Consider the following 12,790-nt stretch of genomic DNA (forward strand, 5'->3'; position numbering starts at 1 on the left):
AGCAAACACAGCCAGTGGCACACAATTTGTCTTAACTGGTGGTTCATGGGCAATTGGCTGATGTGGTATCTGCCATCTAGAGATTGACAACTGTGATTCTCTAGGAGGAAATGGCTAGTTTAGAGGATGGCATGTATGGCATTGTACCTGTCTGAGGTCCCACCCATTTTCAAACCCCATCCTCTTCAGGATCTACTCCTTAAATTTCTAGGAATTTCCTAACCTGGAGTTGGCAACCCTATCTTCTTTCCTTTATCTTCCTCTCTGACTTTAGTTTTCCATTGCCTCCCCCCTCCCTGCAACCTCTACCTCAGAAAAGGATAGTCTTTCTCCAGAGTGGCGGGAGGGGACAAAAGAAGCTTACATCAATCTCCTCTCCCCCCTTTGATCTGCACCACAACCCTGCAAGGTAGGTGAGGCTGGAAGTATGTGACTGCTCTGAAATCACCCAATCAGCTTCCACAGCAAGAACCTGGGTCTGGCAGACCCCACTCTGAAGCCCTAAGTCCTATGCCCTCTTCAAACTCCACCACAGAATCCCCAGGGATTTCCCACCGATGTGGAACTGGCAGCCCTAGTCAGGACTGGCCCCAATGAGTTCTCCCTCAAAGGTCTTTAGTGATACCTTTCAGAACAACACCCTCTCTCTGATAACATTGAGTTCAATCTTTCTCTGTCTCTCGCTTTCCCTCCCTTTCTGTCTCTCTATATATCTGGCCTACTGCAACAGGACACCATTTTTTCCCCTGCACTGGGTGTTTCCTTCCTAGAGGAGGATAGGGAGGAGTCCTTAGCCAATCGAGAGAAAGCTTCCCTCCTTCTCCCTGTTTGAGAGCCGGTTTGGTGTAGTGGTTAAGTGTGCGAACTCTTATCTGGGAGAACCAGGTTTGATTCCCCACTCTTCCACTTGCACCTGCTAGCATGGCCTTGGGTCAGCCATAGCTCTGGCAGAGGTTGTCCTTGAAAGGGCAGCTGCTGTGAGAGCCCTCTCCAGCCCCACCCACCTCACAGGGTGTCTGTTGTGGGGGAGGAAGGTAAAGGAGATTGTGAGCCGCTCTGAGACTCTTCGGAGTGGAGGGCGGGATATAAATCCAATATCTTCTATCTTCTTCTTCTTCCTTCAGCTTTCTCTATGGCTTTTTACTTCCTCCTCTGTCCCTCAGCCAGTCAAGGCTTTCTTTTTCTCCTCTGCAAAGCATTGCAACAGGCAGCTTAGCCAGTGGGAGAGTAGGGAGAAGCAGCAACTGCCAGAATCAAGGTTGGTTGCCTTTATTGACAGAATCAGCTTGGCTGGCTAGCAACAGCCACTCAGGTGGGAGATAGGAGCAGAGTCAACCAATGAGTTCTCCCTCAAAGGCCAAAATAGGACTTGAAAGGGCCTCCCCCACCAGCTTCTACTGAGAGAACCAAGCTTTGGTTGCTCTTTACTGATTAGTTGCCTAGCTGTAGCCACTGCTTAGCAGTTTCCCCAGAGGGCCAATCCTCATCTGTCCTGGGGCCACCAGTGGGTGGGGGAGAGCAGTCAACCAGTGCATTGCAAGAGTACTTGATTGATGGTTTGATGAGCCAAAGGTTGATGCACCACAGTCTCACACAGTCCCAACCAATGAGGGAGCTCAGTTTTGCCAAGACAAAAGGGGAATATAAAACTCTTTCTGTGTGTGTGTGTGTGTGTGTGTGAGAGAGAGAGAGAGAGAGAAAACAGAGTGGATGTAGGCTCCTAAAAATGCTAGGCTGTCTTGAATCACTGTTGTAATGGCAGTTTCACCCAGAATTACATCAGCAACCAGATAACCACGGAAAATCACCCTGGTGTAGAAGCAGCCATGGATTTTTGAAAATCCCAATCTTTTTACAAGTGAATGTCTAGCTCAGACAGTCTCAGAAATATATCTGAATCAGGCTGCATGCAGCTGAGTTGTGTGGGAGCAAATAACCTGCAATGGGAGAAATGCTAAGATTTAAATGGAAGTGGAGCTCAAGGGCAACCAACAGTAGTGGCCCTTGTGTTTTATTTTGCTCTAGGAATCCAAATGTAATCCTGTGAAGGCAATTACATGTGCGCAGCCTTTTTAACCATGGCAGCAGCACCACACTTGCTGAACTGTGAAGATTTTCTGAAACAGTTTGAAGTGTGAAAGGCAGTTTGAAGTTTAGGATGAGGAGGCTGGTGTGGTGTCTGCACTGTTAAGGGGTCATAAGGCTTGAATAAAAGTTGTGTTGAACTTTGGGGTTGCAGCCAATGAGTGTGAGTATGACGACAAGTGTCTCCACCCCATGCCACAAAAAACTGTTTGTAATAGTGAGGATGTGTTGCAGGGAGGTAACACCAGAAAAGGGAACAGACCTAGCCCTTCCCCTGTACATAAATTTTTTAATGAAAGAGTTTATGCAAGAGAGAAAGGGGCAATTTCTGACTATTTTCTACTGAGCTGCAGACCTCTGTGCAGCATCCCACTTTGTTCCCAACAGTTCCCCTACTCGCAGGAACATCTTTCCAGGAGTTACAGGAGAAAAGAGAGAAAGGGCAGAGGTCTCTTCCATGAACTTGTCCCAGTTATGGTACATTGGATCCAGCCCTTGGTTTTTATCTTTGGAGGACTGAGCCGAGGCAGACAAGATGCTGGAAGTTCTGTAGCCATTATAAAGCTCAGTAAGTAAAGTAGCTGCGCTAATACTGAACTTTTAAAACTCTGTTGGCACACAAAAGAACATTTTCCATCAGCAGGGAGTGTTTTGCCGCAGAAGGAAGGAATTTGATACCCTAGAGGTTTGTTTGAGCAGTGGAAATCAACAAATGAGGATTGGAAATTTGGTCATATCAAGAATGATGCAGCTGTATTTATGTGGTGTACTAGAGGTTGGAAGCCCAAGCAAAAGGGCAGGAACAGACATGCAAAGCAAACAATAGCATAATGAACACGTACACCAAGCTCAAACAGTATTCTGCTGTATGCTTCAGTGAATGAGTGAATAACTGAATTGCATACAATTGAACTAGTTTATTTTGTAAGGCTTTCAATAACAATACTTTAAAAGTGGGGTTGGGCATTTAACATTAAAAAACAATGCGGCCAATTGGCCAATCAGATATTTGCCAAGTATTTTTTATTAAAACATTAATTTTATTAGAACAAAAAAGAGACATCATTTAAACCTCAGCAGGTTTGATAGTTGTGCACATTACAAAAACAAATTAGTTAATTGTCATTGTGAAAAACTGAAAATTGCTTTCAAAAATATGGTGAACTATAACTTTTCACAGTTATCAGGTAAGGTCATTCACTTTCACTTAAACAGTTCTTCTTTACCCATCTAGAACTGAAAGGTCTCTCTGCATTTTTAAAAACAAAATTGAATTAAAATAAAAACAAAACAAACTAAAGTGACTGTTTTTTAAAAGTCAGTTTTTCTTTAAAGGTAAGCTGCCACTTACAAAATGATCCTAAGACTTCATAAATTGTTCAACAGTACTTCATAGAATCATAGAGTTGGAAGGGATCTTCAGGGTCATCTAGTCCAAAGCCCGGCACAGTGCAGGAAATTCACAAATACCTCACATACACCCTCAGTGACCCTGTTCCATGCCTAGAAGATGGCAAAAAACCTCCAGGATCCCTGGATGAACTGGCCTGAAGAAAATTTGCTTCCTGACCCCAAAGTGGTGATCAGCATTTCCCTGGGCGTGTAAGAAAGGACCATGAGAACTAGGCACTGATACAACCTGCCCTTCTTCTCATGATCCGTCTGAGTTCAGTTTTACCATGATGAATTGTAAGTGGTCAGTTGACTGGTCAGCTGATAATTTGGATGGGTCAGTCCATCAAAATGTCAACTTTGTTGAAAAGCTTGCTTTGTTTCTTTTCTTTTTTCTTTTATTTCTTGGCTTTAAGAAGCCAGTCCTCTGAGTCTAAAGTTGCATTAGAAACTCTTCACATTTCAAATTGATACTCTTCGAAACACCAAAACACCTTCAGTTATTTGGATGGTGTTAACTCTAGAATTAAGCCTTCAGAATTCTAAAACTCCTTGAAGAACTCTTTGATTAACCGTTTGAAGTTAGTTAATTAATAACCAAATGTAAACACCCAGCATGTTTGGGGTGCACTCCAGAACAATTTGGATAAATTACAATGTTGCCATAGGCTTCAATGGGATCCTTGAAGATGATAGACAAACTAGATAAGCCCAAAATAATATTTAAATGTGAAAAAATATATTATTACTAGATGAGCTTGCCTTTTTATTACAATATGGTTATTATAATATATTATAAAATGGATTTAAGTCTAGGATGATTCCAGAATAAAATTTGGCCACCCATTAATTTTGTTATTTTTTAAAGTATTTATTTCAAAGCGAGGAACTAGTGCAGCAGGAAACGTTTGCATTCTAAAATAAAGGAGAGGGGGTAACAGTAGACGTTTGTCTGATTCTTGTGCATTTATTTTGCTGCATACTATTTTAGTGGAGCCACAGTTTCCAACCTCAGTGTGTCTTTATGATTTTATCTCACTAGTACAAGGTGCCTGATTACAATAAGAAGATTAAATGTTACATGTGCTCTTGTCTCTGAAGGACTGAACTAATAGTTTCCTGTATCATTTCATGCTTCCTCCAAAGAAATAGGCATGGTGCCCACTACAAATTAATCTGCCAGAGAGACAATAAAATCTATAGGGGGAGGAGATGGCTGGGATCATACGCTCATTTGTGGTTATACTTTTAACCTATCCCTTCCACTCTCCTCCATGATGTTTAAAACCTTTACTAATCTTCATCTGTAAGGGAAGAAAAAATATATATGCTAATCTGCTGTACATTCTGCATACAGACTATGTGTTTCTCTGTGAAACTGGTAACACTAAAATATCCCTCTTTTTATAATTCTAATGTGTGACTCATTGACTGGGAAGGTGATAGCAAATGTGGGATTGGATCCAAAGAAACACAAACCATATGCTGGCAGAATGGGTCCCTTTGACTTCGGTCGACCCCTCCCCCCCCCACACATGCACACCACCTGCCAGTCTTCTCCTGAAGGTTCAGGGAATATTCAGGAATAATAGGATGAGTCGTGGCATGGGAGACTGCAGCTTGTGTGGGAAGTGTGAAAATTGCTGGTGCACATCCCCTTTGCACAAGCAGAAACATTTTCCACCTTTGGGTCTAACCTATGGTTGGTATTTTTAAACAAAGCTTATCAGCCTTAGATATTGCAGTGAATACTTAAAGCTGGATCAGGTTTGCAATCAGTGATGGGCAACAGACAGAATATATTCTACAGGTAACAGTATGGAGGAGGACAGTGATTCTTTTGTGTTTCTATGTACTCGGGTCATACAAGTTGAACTGATTTTATTTTACCATTGCTTTTGTAGAACCCTAATATATACATTTATGCCCATACTCTTCAGAGCAAAAAATGACAGTATTTTTGAGATACATAAGATATTTGTATGTTGTTCAGTTATACCATTTTTAAAGCTACAGACCAGTCCATTAGATGTACACAATAGCCATGCATAGAGGAGGAAACAAATGTCTTTTCTTCTTAGAATAATTGAGTTCACAGCATTTGTAATCTGCTTTTAATAATCAAGACAGAGTTAACTCTTTGGGAGTGGTCAGGCTGAATAAGAGTGACTTTCTGAAGTAACTTTGTTGACAAGACTGTTTCCCAAGAATGGATTCTGAGGGTATCACTCCTATGTTTGTAAGCCCTTCAATAACATTTTTAAAAATACAGGGTGATTAAAGAAGATGATGATGATATTGGATTTATATCCCACCCTCCACTCAGAGTCTCAGAGCGGCTTACAATCTCTTTTATCTTCTTCTCCCACAACAGACACCCTGTGGGGTGGGTGGGGCTGAGAGAGCTCTCACATAAGCTGCCCTTTCAAGGACAGCTCTGCAAGAGCTATGGCTGACCCAAGGCCATTCCAGCAGCTGCAAGTGGCGGAGTGGGGAATCAAACCCAGTTCTCCCAGATAAGAGTCCATGCACTTAACCACTACACCAGACATCCAATACCCATGGCAACACTTGTGTATAGGGCATTAATCTGATTTTTCAGTGGAGTCAGTTCACATATTATGCTTTGCATTATGTGTGTTACTCCTGTGCTCTTCTCCCACTGTCCCAGTGATTTAATAAGATCTGCTGTAGCGCAGCTTGTAGTTTGCTGTTAAATCAGAAGCAAACAAGCTGGCTTGCAATCCTGATGGGATGGGAAGCACAAACTGTAACTTTCTGGTTTGGATATTGAGGCAGCTATATGTTTATGCAAAACCAGAAACCGCTAATGGATTCCAGATGTACAAGAGAAGGAGCACAGAGCTCATTCTGATAGTGCCAAACCATGGTTTGGTAGTCCTTGTCGCTAATTCCATTTACTGCTTTAACAGCAAGTTTTTGTTGCATAAAGTGGCACATGTCTATATTTTTGTTCTGCCTTTCCTCCAAGGAGTGCAGGGAGGTATGTGTAGTTTTCCCTTCTTCCATCACAACAACCCTGCGAGGTGTAGATTCTTCGTCCATCAATCCTGTGAGGTGGATTGGGCTGAAAGAGAATGACTGGCCCTAAGTTACTCAGTGAGCTTTATGGCAGAGGCAGGGCCGGTGCCAGGGTTTTTGGCACTTGGGTGAGGCTCCTCTGCTCCCAACTTTCTGCCCCATCACCCACACCCTTCCTGCCGAGGAAGGGCTATTGCACCCTGGCCCCACTCTCCTTTGCCAGCCACCGGAGATCCTCCAGGAAGGGCTGCTGTTGTCCCCGGGACCCTGAACACCAGGCCCCTGCCTGCCTCCTGCTTGTCCTCCTGCAGTGGCGATGGGGACACTTCCTTCCCCCCCCCCTCAGAGGAAAAACGTGCCAGGGCTCACCCCTGCCTTTTGGTGTTGACACAGCCTTTGTCCTCAGAGCCAGTCTGAGCAGCGGCATAGAAGGGGTTAAGGCAGGGATGCTGACCCTGCCCCCATGCACCACGATGGGCGGCACTCCCCATTTGGTCTGTACCCTTTTCTCTCTCGGGAAGGGAGTGAGGATACATGAGGTTGATTGGCTCCATTAAAGGGATCCCCTTCCATTTCTTCTCCCCCGGCTGTGTCAGTAGTCCCTTCTTGGGATGGGGTGGGGAAAATGGAAGAGATGAAGGGAGGCCAAAGGCTTGGGGTGAACCATCACAGCCAGTGAAGGGGGGAGCAGGGGCCCAGATGGGGTGCGTCTCAGGACTGGCTGACTCCCAGTTGCACCTGTGATGGTGAATCTCTGCCTCTCAATGCACATCCCACCCTGGCTCCAGCAGCAGAGAGGTGGCCCCAGGGCTGCTGGGGGGAGCCCCTGTGCTGCCTGTCATGTATGAAGCAGTCCTCTGAGCCTTGTAGCTGCCCCCCCCCCTCCATGCTGCCTGTCCTGGGTGGCTGCTGTGGCTCCTCCTTGCTGGGCGCACATGAGCCCTGCTGGCTAGGCTGGGCCAGGCCCAGCCCAGGGGCAGTTACTGCTGGGGGCTGCTAAGAGGAGTGCGCCTGCTACCGCCCCACCGGGAAGGGCTGAGCACCTGCTGTAGCTCCCTCTTTTGCTGCATGCTGGACTGGGCCAGGCCCAACTCAAGAGCAGCTGCTGATGGGGACAGCTGGGAGGGGGAGTGCACCCACCACTGCCCCAACCTGCCACCCCCATTGGGAAGGGCCAGGCAGCTGCTGCAACTCCCCCTTTTGCCAGGTGCACATGCACCCCACCAGCTGGGTGAGGTAGGCCTTCAGGAGCCGTCCCTACCACCAGATGGTGATCTAGGCAGCCGTCTACCTCGCTGACTCAGTAGCACCAGCCCTGAGCAGAGGGGGAATTTGAATTTGGGTCTCCCACATCAAGCAGTCTAATTCAGCAGTCTGATCACTACATCATGCCTGCTCACCTTAACACGTGGTGCGGTAAGATCTCTTCATTATATCTGTGGCTGCTTGATATGGGAAGTGAGTGATTAAATTTATAAAAGTACATTAGTTGCCTGGACTCTGGTTGCCATCAAATAACTTTTCAGCAATATATATAACTTTAGCTATGAAAAATGAGAATTTTGGAGCTGTTAGCTATCTCTGGGTATATTCTGCTTAAAATGTATTGATGGTTTAGCTGCAGCTGCTGGCTGAAACGAAATTATCTGACTCCTTTAAAGACACACTTTGTGTAAACATGTTTAGTCCAGTTAAAGTAGATCCTGCCTATTCAGAAAGATAAACAGACTAGGAAATGTCATCTCTATGGGGATTTTCTCAGCATGTTCTGTGTGGTAATTAATTTGGATTTATATTTACAGAGGTAAATGATGTAGCTTTATAGTTGTGGTTCTTATCATTTGTGGTTCTGTTTGCTGTCGCAGAAAGGTTAATTCTCTTTCTTGTAACTGGAAATGGAAGGAATCCTCAGTGGGCTCATATGTCTCATGCTTCCAATTCCTAAAGCATGAAGGAATTTTAAATGCTTGTCTTTCCAACATTTAGTAAGCCCTTTCCTCTTTACATTGTGTTTTGAAGAGTGTCCTTCCTCTTACCTCAATTGATTTTTTCCTAACACATAATTGAACATGTGCATTTTCATGTGCCAAGCTGGTCATAATGATGGGCGAGGGGAGAAATCCACATGTACATGTGCCTAACACATTTAAAGAGTGGGTGGGTTTGAGTTGGTTGGCTGGTTGGGTTTTTTTTTAAAAGCAGGGCATTGAGACTAAGGGGGGCCTCTTCTCCCTACATCTTCTTCCCCTTCTTGTGGTACTTTGCTACGGTCTGTCACTTTAAGGACTTTTAGATCTTAGCTGGGCTGTACAGAAAGCTTCAAGAACCAAAACAGAGCAAGGTAAGCAGAGGAAAGGGCAATGTTTAGCTCCCTTTGCTTGCATGACGGTTTTTAAAATAATTTGGTGAGGGGGGGAGGATTTGCCATCAAGTCCTAATTAATTTGGCCTGATAATTCCGCATTTATACCACTCAGGTGTTTCTGTGTTGAAATACACAGTGTTTGTATTAGTAAACGTTAAGGGGGAAAGCTATGCTTTTCTCCAAAGGTCTTTTAATAGTCCTCCTTAGGTATATGGAGCAGCAGGGAGCTAATGCAAGCTTTAGTTCTGCACATATGTGCGGAACAGCTGTGTGGGAGCATCTCATAACCATAAATAGAGCTGTGTGCGCATGTGCAGTAACAGTGGTGCTATCCATTCCTGTTGTGGTTAAATTGAGATTGAACACATGGCTGCAATTTATACTGAGTCAGACCATTTCTCTGGCATAGTCAGTCTAGTCTGCTGTGACTGGCATCAGCTCCCCAAGGTCGCGGGCACAGATTTCCAAATCACTTACTACCTGATCATTTTAGCTGGAGGTATTGGTCACTGAGCCTGGGACATCCTGCATGCAAAGCAGGTGCTGTTCCACTGAGTCATGGCCCCACCTCCAAGATTGTCCCAGAACATCAAGCACCAACAAGCATATGCTGGTTCTCAAGTGCATTTGCTTTAATATCAGAGCTTCCTGAAGCCACAGCATTTTTAACTAACAGAATTCTAGGTTTATGACACATGCAAATAAAATCAGTATCCTGATTTTTATATCTGTCAGGAGCAGTTGGATGGGAGCACATTGTCATGGTCTGAGTCACATATGGGTCAGGGTTGTGTGTCATTGAGGCCGCAGTGTGGGTTGGGCAAATTGCTTTTGCCTTTCCCACCGTCTCAAATTGCAGGTCATCCCATGTCAGGAATCCAAGTGATTGCATTATTCAGACAGTCTCCCCTGATGTTGGGATTGAGGCACAGAAAACTCACTTGAGTTGCAGGATACCATGGCTTGTATGAAAATAATGGTTTTACAGCTGCCAGCTATGTGCACACAGTTTTTACTCATGTTCAAATGGCTGGCTTATAAAAAGCCGCTCACCTTGTTGCATGTAACAATGAGAATTATCTCCAGACCACCAGGCTGGGAAATGTTAAGAGAGCTGGTTGTCTTCCCCCACCTCTTCCTCCCTGTATGCTCCGGTGGGCTAGTAATATTAGTGGAGTGCTTGGTAAGATTGTTTGTAGGTATAAATGCTAGTAGGAGGGTCAGCTCTTTTCTCCCTATTGGAAGGCTCTTTCCTGAAACTGCTGACTCATGTGACATCTTTTTAAAAACAAAAAATGAGACTGCAGCAGAAGATTCATCAGACTGTTGGAAATGGGTTTTCCTTCCACTTATGGCTTTGCCCCTCTGAAAACTTGAGCTTTGCTTTTCCCAGGCCCCCTTGAGTTCTTGACAGCCAAGTTTCTTATAAGTAGGATAATATAGTGGCGTTAACAGTGTGCTTACAGTGGAGTATAATGCACCTGCCAAGAAAGAATTAACATGTCATCTCATACAGTGAAGCCTGCAATCCCTTTTTTAAAAACCACATTGTGATGTTTTGCCTAGGTTTGTAAAATCATTTGGGTGAACTTGAGAAACTTGTTGCTATTCCATGTTTAAGCTTAATCTTAGGTTGCCATTGCTTGTTAAGGTTCTGTGATGAAGGCATTCCTAGACTAATTTCACTCAGTCTATTTTCACTCAGCTAGAAATGGTAAATGGGGCTAGCAATATATAAATGGGGCACCTTAATCTGTTTTAAGGCATAGGACTGTGGACCATATCTTTTATTTAAAATAGAAGATCGTGTGACTAGTTTTAGAGACTGTACAGGTTCATGAACACTTATAAGCTGAAAGAACGTTGGGCTTGAGTGGCCGGGGTAGAGAAGCTCCTGGATTTTTCACAACCCTGTTCTTCTGCACAGACTGTCGTTCTCTGGTACCCTGTCCTGCCCTTTGTCCTGCCATCTGTCCTGTGGGCCAGAATTTGCCTGGGCACACAATCCATCTTTCACAGAACCTGTCATTTGCAGACATAATTCCTCTCACTGATAGATAGGGCACAAATCCAGCCATTCTGGAGCTCTAAGGACCATTCTCTACCCCAGGGGTGGCCAACGGTAGCTTTCCAGATGTTTTTTGCCTACAACTCCCATCAGCCCCAGCCATTGGCCATGCTGGCTGAGGCTGATTGGAGTTGTAGGCAAAAAACATCTGGAGAGCAACCATTGGCCCCCTCTAGCCTGATCAGTGTGGATTTGTAGTGCATTCTGTGGCATCCATTTTCCACTGTTGCTGTTAGATTTTGTAACAGCCATCTCCTTTCTTCTTCTTTTTAATGGCCATCTCCTTTCACCTCTTTCTTCTTCTTTCCTTTCTGCCCATTGCAGGCTCTAATTCTTCACCAGCTCGGAAGGTACAGCTTGGCTGAGAAGATCCTGAGAGATGCAGTCCAGGTGAATTCAACGGCCCATGAGGTTTGGAACGGCCTGGGGGTGGTTCTGCAGGCTCAGGGCAATGACGACGCAGCCACAGAGTGTTTCTTGACAGCACTGGAGCTCGAAGCCAGCAGCCCCGTTGTCCCTTTTACCATCATCCCCCGAGTCCTCTGAAAGGCTAGCCTGGCAAACTGATGATTCATTGTGCTTCCGCTGATTCTGAGAATGTTTGGAAGCATTTGGCATAAAAGCTGTCCTCCAGACTCCAAGGGGCAGATCTTCAGGCTGAGAGGTCACACAACCAAGCAGGCAAAGCTGTTTGTTACCGTGGGGATTCTGGCATACGGAAGTTACAGCGTGATAATGTTCGCATGAAGAAAAATGACTAACCAAAAGAAGAAAAAATCACTGCAAACCACCACTCGTGTCTCGCCCCCATCGTAGTTTTAAGACCTGATGCTATTGTTCAAATGGGTATTGTGCCATATTTTGTTAGGTGACATCTGATTGTTATGTAAAACTCTAAATAGAACTGAACACCAAATGTTAGAGTAATAGAATTCAAGTTAAAATTCAGTGGCACAGCAGCCTATTTTTAACCAAGCCTGTCAAAGACCTGTTCTCTTCTTGTCGCTGAACCTCTCTGGGCCCAAAATAAGAAAAAAAAATGTGAAATTTGCTGTTTCCATCTCTACCGTAGTCCAGGCCAGCAAATGAACTGAAAGAATTATGGTTTTAGTTGTTTATAACTGTGATGTGTAGCTAGTTATCACCTTTATTTAGAAGAAAGATGTGAACAAGAATATTTATATTTTACCAATGTATGCCAAGGAGAGAAAATATTAGTTATTTAAGTTTAACTTTTTTATGTGAATTCAGAGTTTATTTATCAATGGAAATATGTAAAAAGATGCTTCAGATGGGATATTTACCAACATTCCTTATGCATTATTCACCCACTTGGCTCAATGAAAAGATTATGTTAATAATAAAATGATTTTTTGAATTGATATGGTGCCTGCTGAATCTTTTAATAGGTGGAGTGACGAAAAGTGGGTATCTCAGCTGCTGACAGAGCCACCATGTTGACGGGACTAATTTTGAATGTCTATTATTTAAGTATGTGTTCAGAAGAACATCTCCTTGGTGGGTCTTCCACATCCATACCTAGCTTGTGCTGTCTGTCACTGGGGCCTTCCATCACTGGTCAGCCTCTTACAGCCAGGCCACCAGTGAGGAGAAAGTGAGAAGGCATATTATACAGTCACTGGCAGCCAGGCTTCCTCATGTGTAAAATGATCCACAGAGGCAAGAAGGCCAACAAGCTTCACTTGTTTTTTTTTTAAAGGGGGGAAAGGGTTAGAGGCAAAGAAATTAACAAATTGCCTAAAAGCAGAAGAGGTGCCCCTAACCAGAGGGCTGTTTTCCCAAAGACCAGGGAATTAAAACAAACCTAGCCATGTCCAT

At 44.3% G+C, this 12,790-nt stretch overlaps 1 protein-coding gene across 7 annotated transcripts in view; it reads left to right on the top strand.

Moving 5' to 3' along the window:
- Positions 1-12,333, top strand: part of TTC7B (tetratricopeptide repeat domain 7B) — a 172,477-nt gene extending 160,144 nt beyond the window's left edge. For all 7 annotated transcript variants that reach the window (XM_060261566.1, XM_060261572.1, XM_060261567.1 and 4 more), the window contains one exon: positions 11,276-12,333. In XM_060261566.1, the coding sequence (XP_060117549.1) occupies positions 11,276-11,497 (222 nt within the window). In that variant the 3' untranslated portion in view covers positions 11,498-12,333. The remainder of the gene's footprint in view (positions 1-11,275) is intronic.
- The last annotated feature ends 457 nt before the right edge of the window (positions 12,334-12,790 follow it).

The sequence above is a fragment of the Heteronotia binoei genome, chromosome 21, assembly GCF_032191835.1.
Source record: "Heteronotia binoei isolate CCM8104 ecotype False Entrance Well chromosome 21, APGP_CSIRO_Hbin_v1, whole genome shotgun sequence".
NCBI classification, from domain to species: Eukaryota; Metazoa; Chordata; class Lepidosauria; order Squamata; family Gekkonidae; genus Heteronotia; species Heteronotia binoei.